Here is a 17816-nt window from a genome sequence, read left to right on the forward strand (position 1 = left end):
CTAGGGATGGGGGAAAAGCGTGACACCACTCCAGCCCCCGAGGACTGGAGCTGCCCATCCCTGCATTAAGTTGTCTGGAAAATAATGAACGTGGCAAAAACAAATGTTGACATGAATGCATTTCTATAGCTAACAAAATATTTTTTTAAATGGAGGGGGGAGTGCCAAGATGGCGGCGCGGTTGTTTCAAAACAGCTCCCCCTGTCAGTCATCTAGTGTATATATAAATCATTGGTCAGGCCTCAACTCCCTTTACGAGCAGGCTAGATGTTTCCAAGTTTCCCTCGTCAGGACAGAGCTGGCAGTACCCGTAAAAGCACCAGAATTTACTGTATGATGGACATGTATGTGTTCCAGAAGTCCTGATACTGCTCCATGTACAACACTTGGAGACTGGGGGTGACCACATGCACTGGAGCAGAATAGTGCAAGGGAAAGGTAAGCAGAGGGGTACTTACTGAGCTGGTGAAGTCAGGCTGAGGTACACACCAGTCTACCTCCCCTGCAGCAGAGACATCCTGAACTGGACTCGGTGGGGGGACTGGGGCTAGGAGTGAGTGAAGGTCTGTAGGGCTGAGACCACCTCCTTAACATCTTAAGGCAACATGTGGGTTAATCATCCAGACGGAAATTACATTGTCATCATCCACCTCCTCTGTCCAGCTCCAAGGATGGCCTACAAAGAAGATTCTAAATTCAGCACATTGTAGAAAAAAGTATGCTCTTAGATAGCAGAGAAAAGTCTCATGTCTAGTCTTGGGGTAGTTGCCACCAAAACAACACATTATCACCTACCAAACACCAATCATTCTCTATTCTAACATTTTAAATGTTGCTTAATTTTGATTGTGATATCAGTACATTTAAATGTACTAGTTTATTTATTTATTTAGATTTACTATGGCAGTGTTATAGAATGGGTTCTCATCACTGGTACTAATCCACAGAATTAGGAATTAGAATAGTAATTTAACAGGATCTAACAGAGGCACATTTGAATTTCACTTGAACATCCAGAATAATAACTATTTGGTAGGTACTTATATTTGTCCTATTTCACACATGTACAAGTGGGTATTATATACATGTGTGAATTGGAATGTAGTTTTTTTGCATATCCCAATGCTCCCTCCCTGCCATTATCAACAGCGACCCTGGAGCAATTAGGGTTAAGTGCAAACAGTAATAGAGCAATTCATCAAATGTTAAACTGTCCCACCAATATGGGATTCTGTAATTCTATGGATGGCAACCTGTTGATATACTAGTAGAGATATGAGAAATGATAGACCATACCAGTCAGTATAGCAGTACTCTATTTTTAAGCATGCTTTTAACATAATCTTATTGTGAAATGAAGCAAGAGTGAATTCACTCTGGCTAAAAATAATGAAAGCCCTTCCCACTACACAGATGTGTGTGTGTGTGTGTGTACACTTCTTAACACCAAAAATAAACGCAAAACACCATTTTATTTAGCAAAAAAATGTTTAATCTCTCCTTGATGCGTGTTTATATACAAGTAGTAAATCTGCAAAATAGGAAATAACAGAATATTTACACAATGAACAATAACCTGCACACTTGTGACAGTTGCTGCAAGTCAAACTCTTAAAAACGTACCAGAATTATTATAAGTAGGAAAAACTCCTCTGCCAGTTTTTCTGAAATTGATCGATTTGTACTTTCTTGGATCCTATGTAGTTTTCATTTGGAACATGTACAGCTACTGAGATCTTGCCACAATTAGAAAATAAATGAGGAAAATAAATGATTAGAATCTTCTCTAACCAGGGCATGGGAAGGCAATAGTATGAGTAGGCATGACTGGATGGGTCATTTTGGGACAGATTCCCAGACCACATTTAAGCCTGGTCTAAAAATCCTGCTCATTTGAAAATGTTCATGCATTGTTCATCTGAAAGATCTTTTTAGTCCAGGAATAGTCAATCTGGGTTCAGGAAATGTCCCTTATCTGTTTGGGCATAAACGGTTCATGATCCGCTAACATGAGAGATGGACCTTAAGCCGTCATAACATGTATGTCAATAGAAATAATCCTGTTATATGGCATGAGATGGTCAACCAAACATCTAGTGTTTTCTTATTCATGCTTCATAATGTGGGGATAGCCGCAAACCATTTTGACAGGCACTATGTTGTTCCTATGACAGCCTCATGTCAGGCTGCGTCAAGTCTTAGCATTGGTTCCTCCTGCCCACATCAAATGGACAAGCTGTACATCGTACCACTTCAATGATAAAACAAATCAATAGCCATACAAACAAACAAACAGGGACAAATCATGAGATGGGGAGGGAAGGAGTCTCACTTAGGAACCTCCTAAACCTCTGAAGCAGATTGATTGAAATCTCAAGGCCAGAACATTGAAACAACGGAACTACAATGCAGAGAGAATTTCTCCAAACAAGAGGCAATTTCCTGAGAAATGGAGAATAAGTTGTCTTCTTAAAAAAAATAACAGGGCAGTGATGAGAGAAACACAAAGTATTTGGAAGCTGCCAGTGTGTAATGTATTTTCCCCAGACATAGTTATGATGCTGATAATTCATAAGCCTGCTATTAACAAAATCACTGAGCTCTGGAGACCAGTCTATTTAATGTACTTGTGATCTAAAAGCACTGAAAGATATAGGCGCAGCAAAAAGGGAAAGTTGTGTACTCAGGGATTCTTTTTTTTAAAGCCCTGTAAAGCGGACTAAGCATATTTGGGGAGTTAATTTTTTAACTCGTACAGTACTTAAACATTTCTGATTATGTTCCAATTATGACTCATTCTAAATGTAATGCTTTTTCACCAACAATTTACTAGTCAGGCACACAGTTGCTTAAAAAGGAACCCTGGTCTGTTGAAAGAAGCTAACTTTGAAGTGTTGCTTGGTCCAAGCACGTTAGTATTTGACAAATGTGCGGTGTCCATATTAGGAGAGCGTCATACTTCTTGTGAGGCTGACACTGTCCCAATATGGACGCCGTATACGTGGTCCCTTTAGGGGTTCTATTTCGCTCACTAAGTAGCACCTGCATGGCTTGGTCCCAGATCTGTTTGTGCGGTCTTGTCAACTACTATTGTCATTGTCATGCCAAATGTTTGGGTAGACATAACAGATCCGGGACCAGGCTAGCACCTGTATATTAACGGTCTGATACGTAGAGAAAGACAACAGGAATGCAGTACAGCTGTATACATCAATGACTACGTCCAAAATGGCACCCTATTCCCTATATAGTGTACTAGTTTTGATCAGGGCCTTAGTGTACAATACAGGTATTAGGGTGTCATTTGAGATGTACCAATGTGTCATGTCTATTTAAGGGGTGTTTTGTTTTTATTTCTGTTCAGAGGAGTTTAGGAAGGAACCTGGCATACAATGTATTGCGAAAGCATTTATGATATATAAAAAATAAGATATGGATTAAAGCAGCAAGTCACTGATTCCATCTGGAAAAGACACAGATGCTTATCTGATGTGATATTTTACACTGATCGTAGAGATCAGAAAATAAACCTTATGAACAGTACTTAAACTTCAGATAAACCGAAGACGTCTCTTCATCTTCAGCGTACCGCGTAATGCACAATTTACACGTTCAAAAGAGAGAGGAGAAAAACAACAAGGAAAACAACCTGATACATTGTTTTTTGCCAAAAGCTACATTTCATTTCATCATCAAAAAAACGAAAGTAAATACAATTTACAAAATCAAACATCAACAAAAATACATTACAGACCACAGTTTGGTTTTCGGCAAGCAGAGAAAACAGAAGAAAAAAACTGAAGAAAAAGAAACGCTCCACAAATTCAAACCTCCAAAAACAAACCTCTCAAGAGAAGAGAGAAGTTTTGAAAAACATCTTAAGTCACACATGGCAAGTGGGCTTGTTTAGATAGAAACAAGGACCAGGGGAGATAAGGGATTACTTATCCTTGTGTTGCTAATGAGTGGAGGGTGCCTCCCCCCTCTACTGTCCAGACCACCCTATGGGTGAGAGCTAAAGCCCCAGCCTGTCTCCGATCTCTGGATTAGGAGAGAAGAAGCAGTCTTTACCACACTACCATCACCTTGCTTATTATCTGCAGAATAGCATTGGGAAGAGATGAGGAAGAAGGGCCCAGGGCGGGAAAAGGCTTTCTGTCTTTCTCACACTTTGTTGTTTCAGACTAAGAGGCTCAGTAAAACCCTCCCTGATCACATTTAACTATTTCTTTAACCTTTATTCCACCAGGTAAGACATCAGACGTGGTAATGCTAACTGGTGGTGGGGTAGCCTATAGATCAAATCACATTTTATTTGTCACATACACATGTTTAGCAGATGTTATTGTGGGTGTAGTGAAATGCTTGTTTTTCTAGCTCCAACAGTGCAGTAGTATCTAACAATTGTAATTGGTTCAAGTAGTACAATGCTCTCTATTGGTCAACCACTGTAGGACAAGCTGTCACATTCTTTAGCTCTGGAGGATGAACATGAACCTTCATGCTAGATTCCATCAGAACTGTCTATTAAAAGAAGCAATGCTTGCTAGAGTCTGTGTTTACTTGTCAAAAACTGAAAATGCACGACAGATTTGCAATCTAATGTTTCCGCAGCACTGCTCCAGTCCAACATTCCCTTACAGAAATGTGACAATATTATGGGATGGCCTTCCTATGGTGGCCCTAAGGGGCAAAGTGCCTTCCTTTCTTTTATTACTTTGGCAATAATTTTTCAGTCACTAAGCATGTTCATATTTAAATCATACACATTCCATCTAATAAAATGTATTTTCACTAAACAACATCAAAAGAAAACATGGCACAGCACAACTTTTTTGTTTCTTTTTATTTCTTCGTTTTTTTTTCTACGTAGATTTTTTTTTCTTCTGGAATATGAAATCAAAGTTTTGCTGTTGATGGGTTGTTTTAACCCTGATATTTGTTTCTTAAAATTTTTTAGTTGTATTTATATATAATATCTATATAGCCTTCCTTGGTAATGTATTTGTAAATTGTGCAAATTCAGCAGTAACACAGGTGGCGAGAGATCAGTGGGCAGTTTATTACAAAAAATAATACAACAAAAAATGGAGAAAAAAAAGTTAAGTCATTGATCTTCGATTCCAACAGGAGACATGTGACCTGAGGAGCTTATCTCCCATTGGCCCCAAGGATGCCAAACAATGTTATGTCCTGTTTGTGATGCCAAAATGGAATTCCACTTCAAATGTCCCATCCTGGTTATACGATACAGGGCTTTGTGACGCCAAAACTCAGGAAAAACGACAAAAAATAACCAAAAACATGACAACAGCGACGATAATCAAAATGCTTTCCGGTGATGCTGTCTCTCGGTGTGTGTGTGACGAAACATCCAGTGCCTTGGTCTGACATAGACACACACACACACATATATAGACACGCATTTACACACATACACCCGCCCAGTACTGCTGAATGCCCCCTGTTCTGTCCTTTGCAGTAGCTCCATCACATGTTTTAGGGGGGGTTTGAAAACCACACTGTCTGAGTTTAAATTCCTCTGGGTGAGGAGAGAAAGAGAGGACGATGGAGATGAGGAGGAGAGCAAGGGTCAGTCCTCAGCTGGCCAGGGCCATTGTGTTGATGACCTGCTCCAGCTTGCTCCTCAGTCTCTGCCTCCGCGACTGCTCGTCCCTCTCCAAAGCCGTCAGAATCTGAGGATGGACAGAGAGAGACAGAGAGATGATAAAAAAGCGAGAGAAACAAAATGCGAGAAAGAGGGAGAGAGTGAGGGAGAGAGAGGAAGGGAGGGAGAAAAGGAGAGGGAGGGAGAAAGGGAGGCAGAAAATGAGCAGTGAGAAACATTAGCTTTTACAAAAGCAGTTGAGAGAGCGACAACTGAGCGTCAACTGAGCAGTTCTTCAAATCCAGAGTAGGGTGCAATCCCTTCTAAATAAACAAACATAACAAAAATGTCTGCCATTGTTCTCACCTCATCTTTGTACTTGACAATGTAGGAGTAGATTTCGTGCAGGGCGCTCATGCTGTTGAACTGGCTGAGGTGGAGCCGTGACTGCTCCGCCAGGTACGCACTCATGTCCTGGTCACTGATGACGGGCATCCGCGAGATATCTGAGTAGTACCTGAGAAAGAATGGGGGATGGAGACAGAGAGAGAGGGAGGGAAGGTGAGAGCGTGTGGGAGAATCTTTAAGCAACCACTCTGTCAATATTTAACTGACACATATCAATTGACCAATGAAACCAAGTGAGCTGAATAAAGGCAAGCCAAGTAACCAAGCGAGTTCCATGCTGTCAAATGGCAACAGTGTTACTTTCCTACCCTAGTTTGAATTTTCAACCTAATCCATAATGGCCCGCCCGCTGAACATAGCCTATATCCATACCGTTCCACCCAGTTCTTGTAGTTGGGAATGTCTTTAGCGTAGAGCAGCTTGTTTGAGGGCGAGTCTTTGCCCAGCTTGTGTTCTGAGGTGGAGCAGGAGTCCATGAAGGTCTGGGCCACCACAGACAGACACGCATCCGTGATGCTGTTCTTGTGGATGTCAAACACAAACTGGGGGTTCTTGATCACGTTCACCCAGAACCGCAGAGGAAGACTAGGGAGGAAGAGATGGAGAGGGAGTGGGAAGAAGAGAGAAAACATTTTAGTGAGAGTAATCTTAACGTCATACCCCACCGTACATTCTCCTTAACACTCAACCAGGGGCGGCATGCACGCCAAAAATCTATGTAAGATAGGGGGGTTGGAAAATATTGTATTTTTCAAACACCTGAATAAATATTTTTCCTGCAATCTAGAGCCATAATCATTATGCTTAATTCTATTTCAAAGCTACGCTTATATTTCTTCATATATAGGGGTACCTCTTGAGCTTTATGTATTCTTCTGACTGGTGGATCTTTTTTTAAAGAAACTAAATATGCCTCGCTATCTCCTAAAATCTGGGTAAAATATTCAAAGGAATGTTAGTCTTATCAGTGTATTCTTATTGCTTGCTTTTCTATAAATTCAACCAACGTTGCCAGCAGACATGCCAGCTAAGATAGTCAACCCACTCACCCGTTGCTCTTCCAGGTGTGCCGTACATCCAAGTCAGAGATGCAGTGCTTGTCGGCCTGCTCGTCCAGGAAGTCAAACATGTACTTAATGGCGAGCGGCAGGGCACTGCCTCGATGGGCCGTACTGAAGATGGTCTCAAACAGGTCGTCCACAAACTTCTGCAATGTACCCTGTGAAAGGAGAAAGGGGAGGGTTATAGAGTTGTATCACTGATATCAACTTCATGAGGCTTTGTATTGTACAAATCACTGTTTTATGAAGTTGAAATTGAAAAGTTCCTCACACTGTGGACGCATTTAGACTAACAAACTAACAGACGAACAAAGCTGGCTCCGGTCAGTTATTCACATATCAACATATTGGCCAAAACTACACGAATATATACAGTGGGGCAAAAAAGTATTTAGTCAGCCACCAATTGTGCAAGTTCTCCCACTTAAAAAGATGAGAGAGGCCTGTAATTTTCATCATAGGTACACTTCAACTATGACAGACAAAATGAGAAAAACTATTCCAGAAAATCACATTGTAGGATTTTTAATGAATTTATTTGCAAATTATGGTGGAAAATAAGTATTTGGTCACCTACAAACAAGCAAGATTGCTCTTACAGACCTGTAACTTCTTCTTTAAGAGGCTCCTCTGTCCTCCACTCGTTACCTGTATTAATGGCACCTGTTTGAACTTGTTATCAGTATAAAAGACACCGGTCCACAACCTCAAACAGTCACACTCCAAACTCCACTATGGCCAAGAACAAAGAGCTGTCAAAGGACACCAGAAACAAAATTGTAGACCTGCACCAGGCTGGGAAGACTGAATCTGCAATAGGTAAGCAGCTTGGTTTGAAGAAATCAACTGTGGGAGCAATTATTAGGAAATGGAAGACATACAAGACCACTGATAATCTCCCTCGATCTGGGGCTCCACGCAAGATCTCACCCCGTGGGGTCAAAATGATCCTAAGAACGGTGAGCAAAAATCCTAGAACCACACGGGGGGACCTAGTAAATGACCTGCAGAGAGCTGGGACCAAAGTAACAAAGCCTACCATCAGTAACACACTACGCCGCCAGGGACTCAAATCCTGCAGTGTCAGACGTGTCCCCCTGCTTAAGCCAGTACATGTCCAGGCCCGTCTGAAGTTTGCTAGAGAGCATTTGGATGATCCAGAAGAAGATTGGGAGAATGTCATATGGTCAGATGAAACCAAAATATAACTTTTTGGTAAAAACTCAACTCGTCGTGTTTGGAGGACAAAGATTGCTGAGTTGAATCCAAAGAACATCATACCTACTGTGAAGCATGGGGGTGGAAACATCATGCTTTGGGGCTGTTTTTCTGAAAAGGGACCAGGACGACTGATCCGTGTAAAAGAAAGAATGAATGGGGCCATGTATCGTGAGATTTTGAGTGAAAACCTCCTTCCATCAGCAAGGGCATTGAAGATGAAATGTGGCTGGGTCTTTCAGCATGACAATGATCCCAAACACACCGCCCGGGCAACGAAGGAGTGACTTCGTAAGAAGCATTTCAAGGTCCTGGAGTGGCCTAACCAGTCTCCAGATCTCAACCCCATAGAAAATCTTTGGAGGGAGTTGAAAGTCCGTGTTGCCCAGCAACAGCCCCAAAACATCACTGCTCTAGAGGAGATCTGCATGGAGGAATGGGCCAAAATACCAGCAACAGTGTGTGAAAACCTTGTGAAGACTTACAGAAAACGTTTGACCTCTGTCATTGCCAACAAAGGGTATATAACAAAGTATTGATAAACTTTTGTTATTGACCAAATACTTATTTTCCACCTTAATTTGCAAATAAATGTATAAAAAATCCTACAATGTGATTTTCTGGATTTTTTCCCTCATTTTGTCTGTCATAGTTGAAGTGTACCTATGATGAAAATTACAGGCCTCTCTCATCTTTTTAAGTGGGAGAACTTGCACAATTGGTGGCTGACTAAATACTTTTTTGCCCCACTGTACATGAAGTATATACAGGCCAAGACTCCTGTCGTCTTTCCCACTCTCACTGTTCATTCTCCAAACTCTCTAACCCCCGTAGACCTTGCAATTTTTTACCTGAAGGAAAATCATGAGCAAATGAAAAAACAACAGGGGAGAGAAATCGCGAGGGTGAGCAGAAACGCCTTAATGTACAGTACTTAGCAAGTGCAAATGAGCGCCTAGTGGTGTGGCACGTCCTGTGCATGGTAAATGACGTGCTACCAACAAGGCATGGAGGAACAGAAAGTAATGGCCTGCCAGTTGATGTCTTTAGTGCTTATAGTGCCACAGTACTGAGCCGATAGCAGTACTGTCTAGAACAGATATTCCTCATGACATGTAGAGTGAGTACTCAAGTGCGATCTATTCATGGAATTTATATCCGTATCTTTGTGCACATGTTTTTTCCAGACCAGCACAGACACACCGGATGCAACCTATCAACCCACCACCAAGCCCTTGATTAGTCAAATCAGGTGTGTGTAAGTGCTTGGCTACAACTAAAACATGCATAACATAAAATAATCAATTCACAAACATTGTTTGAGAGTCCCAACGGAAGGGATTAGGGTTTAGGATCCAAGAGGAAGGGATTAGGGTTTAGGATCCAAGAGAAAGGGATTAGGGTTTAGGATCCAAGAGAAAGGGATTAGGGTTTAGGATCCAAGAGGAAGGAATTAGGGTTTAGGATCCAAGAGGAAGGGATTAGGGTTTAGGATCCAAGAGAAAGGGATTAGGGTTTAGGATCCAAGAGGAAGGGATTAGGGTTTAGGATCCAAGAGGAAGGGATTAGGGTTTAGGATCCAAGAGGAAGGGATTAGGGTTTAGGATCCAAGAGGAAGGGATTAGGGTTTAGGATCCAAGAGGAAGGGATTAGGGTTTAGGATCCAAGAGGAAGGGATTAGGGTTTAGGATCCAAGAGGAAGGGATTAGGGTTTAGGATCCAAGAGAAAGGGATTAGGGTTTAGGATCCAAGAGGAAGGGATTAGGATTTAGGATCCAAGAGAAAGGGATTAGGGTTTAAGATTCAAGAGGAAGGGATTAGGGTTTAGGATCCAAGAGGAAGGGATTAGGGTTTAGGATCCAAGAGGAAGGGATTAGGATTTAGGATCCAAGAGAAAGGGATTAGGGTTTAAGATCCAAGAGGAAGGGATTAGGGTTTAGGATCCAAGAGGAAGGGATTAGGGTTTAGGATCCAAGAGGAAGGGATTAGGGTTTAGGATCCAAGAGAAAGGGATTTGGGTTTAGGATCCAAGAGAAAGGGATTGGGGTTTAGGATCCAAGAGAAAGGGATTAGGGTTTAGGATCCAAGAGGAAGGGATTAGGGTTTAGGATCCAAGAGGAAGGGATTAGGGTTTAGGATCCAAGAGGAAGGGATTAGGGTTTAGGATCCAAGAGGAAGGGATTAGGGTTTAGGATCCAAGAGGAAGGGATTAGGGTTTAGGATCCAAGAGAAAGCCCCTCCATCTCCCTTCCTGATTCCAACGATCAGAAAACCGCTCAAAAGGTCAGGCTGTTAATTAAGACAACATAGCGTTTGGGAGCTGCACCTACTCATGCAAAAGGTTATGAAAAATGTTAATGAGCATCTGAGCCAGTCGCCTTGGAAACAAAGGTCAATGAGAGAGCTGGCTGTCGGAGGAAACAGGTTTGAGCTAGGATGTTGGGTGTTGTTTACCGGTAGAGGGGGGACAGGTGTGAGTGAGTGAGTGAGTGAGTGAGTGAGTGAGAGTGAATGTGTCTGTCTGTGTGTGTGTGGGGTACCTTAGTAGCCAATAGCCTGGTCAGGTATATCTCAGAGACCATCTTGCTGCCACGGTCGCCCTCACGCTGGTCTGAGTGGTCGTGGTTCTTGACCAGGTGCCACAGCTTGGTACCACTCTCCAGGTCAGGCGTGATCATGGGGGTCCTAGAACGCAGGCTGTCTGGACTACTGGCCGTCCTCAACATACTCTCTGGACGGGAAGACATGGTCAGGATTCAGATTAACCCAATATGACTTCAAATCACATAACCAGTGTGTTATAGATGAAGAGAAAGATACGAGGGAGGGGGTTCAAGAGAGATAAAGGAGATGGCGGGGGAGGGGGGTGATCAAAGCAGGGGGAGATAGAGATATCCTGGGGAGAAGACACAGACAGGGACTGGACAGTCTCCAGTTACTCTCAGCCCTATGATGGACTTACATGACACACATCACTCCTCTTCACTGTCTGACCTTAACGTCAACACTTGGCACGCATTATCATTTCTATTGAGATATTTCTAATGTTTAGCTGTGTATTTCTGAATCGTACACACAGAAAGCACTTTGAGAATAAAATAGCACGCATGCGCACCTGCACGCACACAACCACCCACACATCTACCTGCCCACCCACACCCACAAACCGTATCTGTTGAGGGACTTGGTGAAGGTGGAGGAGGTGGAGATGTTGTAGGCAGAGTTCTGCTTGGGCACCAGGGCTATCACTGAGCCATCCGTCACCTGATGGCGAGTACAGGAAATATAGCAGTTAGAGTTAGACATGCATCTGAACTCTGAAAACTTTGCACATGACATGTGGTCAGAAAAAGGTGATACACATTGCTACATTGCTGGTGCCTGGAGTGATTGACTAAGGCTGCATTTACACAGGCAGCCCAATTCTAATATCTTGCAACAAACCTGTATAGACCTGGAAATAGCACCAAGACTGAAAACTCAACTTTTGTTTGTATTAAAATGTTGTTTTTTTCTCCGCAGGTACATTTCCCTCTGGGGATTGGTTGGTCCCTCCTGGTAAAATACTTATTGCGGATGGAAATATAACACCATACATCAGGAGAGGTGGACATCAGTGACTGATGACAACGACAAAGTCATATTCCAGTGGACTGTCAGAAAAAAAGGTGTAACCATTACAATGGATCTGGACGGGGTAAGAATGTGTTTTTTTAAAAGTATGCTTTCATCACCAAAAAGTTGGTTGACTTAAATAACATTGGCAACAGTAGTAGACAGACACACAGCTATATAAACACCAGGTAACTTCCATTTCCTCTTAAACAACAATAAACTGCTACCTCGGTCGAGAAATGGACCTAACGTTGTGATTTTTTAAACGTTGTGATTTTTTAAACGTTGTGTTTTTTTAAACGTTGTGTTTTTTTAAACGTTGTGTTTTTTTAAACGTTGTGTTTTTTTAAACGTGATTTTTTAAACGTTGTGTTTTTTTTAAACAATGATGTAACTTTGGATTTATACAACATTTACAGATCTGATCGAAAAGGTAGAGGTGTGGCTATTTTTGTCAAATGTAGCTTTGTGTCAGTATGACGTTCCACCTCTGTCAGTTTGAATGCCTAGCCCTAAACGTATGCCTGGAAAATGGTATCAAATGTAGTATGTTGAGGATATACTGGACCCCTCTGCTCATCCCAGTGCTACTAATCATTTAGCTGACCTGTTATCAACTTATGCAGCATCGTAAGTGATGATTATGGGTTGTCTTTAACCTTGATTGGATGACTCAAGTTTAAGACAAGCTCAATGTATTATGCATCGATCTGAATTTAGCGCATGTAATATCGAAACCAACCCGGCACAATTTTAAAATCCAGTAAAATCTGACCTGATTGACATCACACTTACAGTACAAATAGACCCCATACAGTGCATTTGGAAAGTATTCAGACCCCTTGACTTTTTCCACATTTAGTTATGTTACAGCCTTATTCTAAAATGGATTACTATATTTTTCCCCCCTAATCAATCTACACACAATACCCAACAATGACAAAGCAAAAACAGGTTTGTAGAAAATTTGACAAATATATATAAAAAAGCTGAAATATCACATTTACATCAGTATTCACACCCTTTACTCAGTACTTTGTTGAAGCACCTTTGGCAGCGATTACAGCCTTGAGTCTTCTTGGGTATGACGCAACAAGCTTGGTACACCTGTATTTTGGGAGTTTCTTCCATTCTTCTCTCTAGATCCTCTCAAGCTCTGTCAGGTTAGATGGGGAGCGTAGCTGCACAGCTATTTTCAGTTCTCTCCAGAGATGTTCGATCGGGTTCAAGTCTGGGCTCTGGCTGGGCCACTCAAGGACATTTAGAGACTTGTTCCCAAGCCACTCCTGCGTTCCCTTGACTGTGTGCTTAGAGTTGTTATCCTGTTGGAAGGTGAACATTTGCCCCAGTCTGAGGTCCTGAGCGCTCTGGAGCAGCATCAAGGATCTCTGTACTTTGCTCCGTTCATCTTTCCCTCGATTCTGACTAGTCTCCCAGTCCCTGGCACTGAAAAACATCTCCACAGCATGCTGCTGCCACCACCATGCTTCACCGTGAGGATGGTGCCAGGTTTCCTCCAGACGTGACACTTGGCAGTCAGGCCAAAGAGTTCCATCATTGTTTCATCAGACCAGAGAATCTTATTTCTCATGGTCTGAGAATCTTTAGGCGGCTTTTGCTAAACTCCAAGCAGGCTGTCATGTGCCTTTTACTGAGGAGTGGCTTCCGTCTGGCCACTCTACCATAAAGACCTGATTGGTGGAATGCTGCAGAGATAGGAGAACCTTCTAGAAGGACAACCATCTCCACAGAGGAATATAACAAAACAAACAAAATGTGGAAAAGGGGAAGTGTCTGAATACTTCCTGAATGCACTGTAAATACACAGCCGGTTGTGTTTTTTGCTCATGATATCAATGAGCATTTCCTTATTGCCTGTATTACCGATGTAAGACTACCTAAATCCGTTCTGCCCATCATTAACACAAGGAATGTCAGATGATCAAGATTTTTTTGCACAATCTTTGTGACATAGTAGGTATACCTGCCATTCCTGACCCTAGGTCAGTTCTCGATTATTTCTCTGATGTTTTTAACACTTTTGCTGACAAGCATGCTCCCTACAAAAGTTTTAGGGCAGGGATGGGCATCTTTGATGGGAGTGGGGGGCCACCAAAAATCTGACCTCATCATGAGGGGCCGCAGTGGCTCGTGGGCCTGCATATCCACATACATACCCACACATGTAGTCAGACCCTTTTGGGGGCCCTAAGTGAAGAGGAAGTATTGTACATACTGGGATTAATTACACTGTTAGAATGTTGCAGTCAAAATGACTGCTCGTTAGCTTGAAGGGTCGTCCCTCAAGGCCCAGCAGTTCTATAGTTAAAGCATGGACTGCAGCGCCTGTACTTCTTCTTCACAAGGGCGGAAACCCTAGTGACAAATAACTACCGCATCGTGTCTGGCAAAAATATTTAAACAGTTGATAAAAATCTACTTCGCTCCTTAACCAGGAAATGTATCATAAATTCATATCAATCAGGATGTAAATAAGGTACCATCTTAGCTGCATCCTATGTTGTCAATGATATTGTATGTTCTATAGATAAAAAGCTGCATCGGTTATTGACCTGTCTAAGGCTTTTGACATTGTGGATGACTCATTGTTATTGCACATGTTGGACTTGATTGCAGCGTATGTGGTTAGTTAAAAAAATTACATTATGGACAGATCTCAATATATAGTTGCTGACTGTGTCAATTTGCAATTCCTCGAGGTCACTAAAGGAGTTCCTCATCGGTCAATTTTAGTACCTGTACTATTCTCATTATATATAAACAATATTGGTTGCTTAGTGAAAAACTGTAAACTTCACTTTTATGATGATGACACTGTGCAGTACTCTACTGCCTCCTCTGTGAACCAGGCTATAGCTGATCTTCAAGGACTGTGTTAGATGTGGTAGAGATGAGTGAGAAGAGGACTGGAGTTAGACAAAATCCTCATTGACACAACTTCTAAGTGTATACTAACCAATGATCAGTCATATAGCCTCTCCACTGATGGGGAACATCGAGTGAAACCCTGTACAGACAAATGTATTGAAGACTACAAGAACTACATCACATACTTCACTGTGTCCTTGCATGCAGAACCACTTGAACTAATTCTGAGAGGAGATCCATTCCTGGTTGAAGATCTGGAAGAGCAGACATCCTGAGAGGTGGCTATGGACACCAAGATCAGGGATATTGATTTGGCAGATACTGAGCCATACTAACGATAGATGGTTGGTGTGTTAAGTACACTGGACACTAATCTAACCAGCACTAGCAGTGCAGTCTGACGTTCTCTTTACAAGCTCCAGGTCTCAAGCAAGGTCACATAACTATTATACAAGCAACATCTTTTACACAGGTGCACTGGCTGCATACAACAAGCTTAATAACTGAAGTTTTTATTGGTGTGATAGCAATAATCTATGTATAGACCTACAGTATACAAGTAGTATGAATTTCCATGTAAATTGACAAAGTATATTGTATAGTATCATATTATGGTATTTTACTCAGTATTTATTTCCTTGTTTTATATCATATACACAATGATTTGATGTATTATGCATTACAGTTAAGATAAGATACACTTTATTCATTCCTGAGGAGAAATGTATTATATATGACACCCATTAATTTCGGGCTGCAGACACCAAGGGAGTGATCCCCTACATCGATCCAGAAAATATTTGTAATACGGTAATTGTAAAGTGTATACATAAAAATAAAATGTGATTAATTGATTGATTAAAAACAGATTATTTTATCAACTTTGAGACATAAACCATGACAGACTTGCCTGGTAGTGGGCCAGTGTGTTGAGTCTCTTCCAGTCATTGTCTATCTTGGTGGTGACGTCCTCATCCTGGAGAATGATCCTGGCCATCCTGCCCTGACGCCACTCTGAACACACACCGAACAGAAGAAGAGGGTGTGTTAGTGTCTGTTGAGTGACTCCAGATAGTGTTGGGACGTGTGTTTTGGCTAATTGGTTAGGGTTGTGTGTGTGCGCGTGTGTTCATTTGTGCATGGTGTGTTTGTATGCCTTACCCATGTCCATGTCTGAAGCCTTGGGTCTCTGGGAGTAAGGGCTTCCTTTGAACACAGCATCAAGCAGCTTTTCCTTCACCTGGGTCACCGTGTCACAGTTCAGCCCCTTTACCGTCACCTCCGGGGCGTTCTCGTTCTCCGGGTTCACACAGTGCAGGGTCTAGGGGGGGTGTAAGGGTCAAAGGTAAGATTGGCAATGGGGAAGACTCACAGGACTAGAGGCTTGAAGCAGAGTGAATAGTGTGGAAGACGTGAGTTAAACCACATACACCTGTAGTCACTCCTGTAGCTAGCTACCTACTGTACTATCTAGCCAGCCAGACGAATGGTTCTCAGAGCAATGAATGTATTCAGTCAAAGAGAGATGATGTAAAAGTGTTCTGCTTATTTCTGTGATTCAAGCTGTGTTGTGGTACTGACCAGGGTCTTGTAGTCAATCTGCTGTCTGATGAGCTTGTCTTCACTAAGGGAGTAGCGCGCCTCTCCTGTGATGGAGTCTATAGGCCCCTTCTCCATCTGCTGCTTCATAGCACAGTACAGCATGAACAGAGGCTCCCCAGCACACTCCTACACACAGGGTACACAGTACAGCTTGAACAGGGGTTCCCCAGCACACTCCTACACACAGGGTACACAGTACAGCATGAACAGGAGTTCCCCAGCACACTCCTACACACAGGGTACACAGTACAGCATGAACAGGAGTTCCCCAGCACACTCCTACACACAGGGTACACAGTACAGCATAAACAGGAGTTCCCCAGCACACTCCTACACACAGGGTACACAGTACAGCATGAACAGGAGTTCCCCAGCACACTCCTACACACAGGGTACACAGTACAGCATGAACAGGGGTTCTCCTACACACAGGGTACACAGTACAGCATGAACAGGGGTTCTCCTACACACAGGGAACACAGTACAGCATGAACAGGGGTTCCCCGACACACAGGGTACACAGTACAGCATGAACAGGGGTTCTCCTACACACAGGGTACACAGTACAGCATGAACAGGGGTTCTCCTACACACAGGGTACACAGTACAGCATGAACAGGGGTTCTCCTACACACAGGGTACACAGTACAGCATGAACAGGGGTTCTCCTACACACAGGGTACACAGTACAGCATGAACAGGGGTTCTCCTACACACAGGGTACACAGTACAGCATGAACAGGGGTTCTCCTACACACAGGGTACACAGTACAGCATGAACAGGGGTTCTCCTACACACAGGGAACACAGTACAGCATGAACAGGGGTTCCCCGACACACAGGGTACACAGTACAGCATGAACAGGGGTTCTCCTACACACAGGGTACACAGTACAGCATGAACAGGGGTTCTCCTACACACAGGGTACACAGTACAGCATGAACCGGGGTTCTCCAACACACAGGGTACACAGTACAGCATAAACAGGGGTTCTCCTACACACAGAGTACACAGTACAGCATGAACAGGGGTTCTCCTACACACAGGGTACACAGTACAGCATGAACAGGGGTTCCCCGACACACAGGGTACACAGTACAGCATGAACAGGGGTTCTCCTACACACAGGGTACACAGTACAGCATGAACAGGGGTTCTCCTACACACAGGGTACACAGTACAGCATGAACAGGGGTTCCCCGACACACAGGGTACACAGTACAGCATGAACAGGGGTTCTCCAACACACAGGGTACACAGTACAGCATGAACAGGGGTTCTCCAACACACAGGGTACACAGTACAACATGAACAGGGGTTCTCCTACACACAGGGTACACAGTACAGCATGAACAGGGGTTCTCCTACACACAGGGTACACAGTACAGCATGAACAGGGGTTCCCCGACACACA

General features: G+C 42.9%; 1 protein-coding gene across 1 annotated transcript in view; it reads right to left on the reverse strand.

The window, feature by feature from the left end:
* Positions 1 to 1469: 1469 nt before the first annotated feature.
* Positions 1470 to 17816, reverse strand: part of LOC129815622 (plexin-A1-like) — a 474873-nt gene continuing 458526 nt past the window's right edge. The window contains exons 24-32 of the mRNA XM_055869594.1: positions 16381 to 16527; positions 15961 to 16120; positions 15710 to 15813; positions 11463 to 11559; positions 10836 to 11026; positions 7066 to 7235; positions 6389 to 6601; positions 5975 to 6125; positions 1470 to 5696 (exon numbers count right to left, since the gene is read on the reverse strand). Of these exons, the coding sequence (XP_055725569.1) occupies positions 5601 to 5696; positions 5975 to 6125; positions 6389 to 6601; positions 7066 to 7235; positions 10836 to 11026; positions 11463 to 11559; positions 15710 to 15813; positions 15961 to 16120; positions 16381 to 16527 (1329 nt within the window). The 3' untranslated portion in view covers positions 1470 to 5600. The remainder of the gene's footprint in view (positions 5697 to 5974; positions 6126 to 6388; positions 6602 to 7065; positions 7236 to 10835; positions 11027 to 11462; positions 11560 to 15709; positions 15814 to 15960; positions 16121 to 16380; positions 16528 to 17816) is intronic.

Source organism: Salvelinus fontinalis, chromosome 18 (genome assembly GCF_029448725.1).
Source record: "Salvelinus fontinalis isolate EN_2023a chromosome 18, ASM2944872v1, whole genome shotgun sequence".
Classification (NCBI taxonomy): Eukaryota; Metazoa; Chordata; class Actinopteri; order Salmoniformes; family Salmonidae; genus Salvelinus; species Salvelinus fontinalis.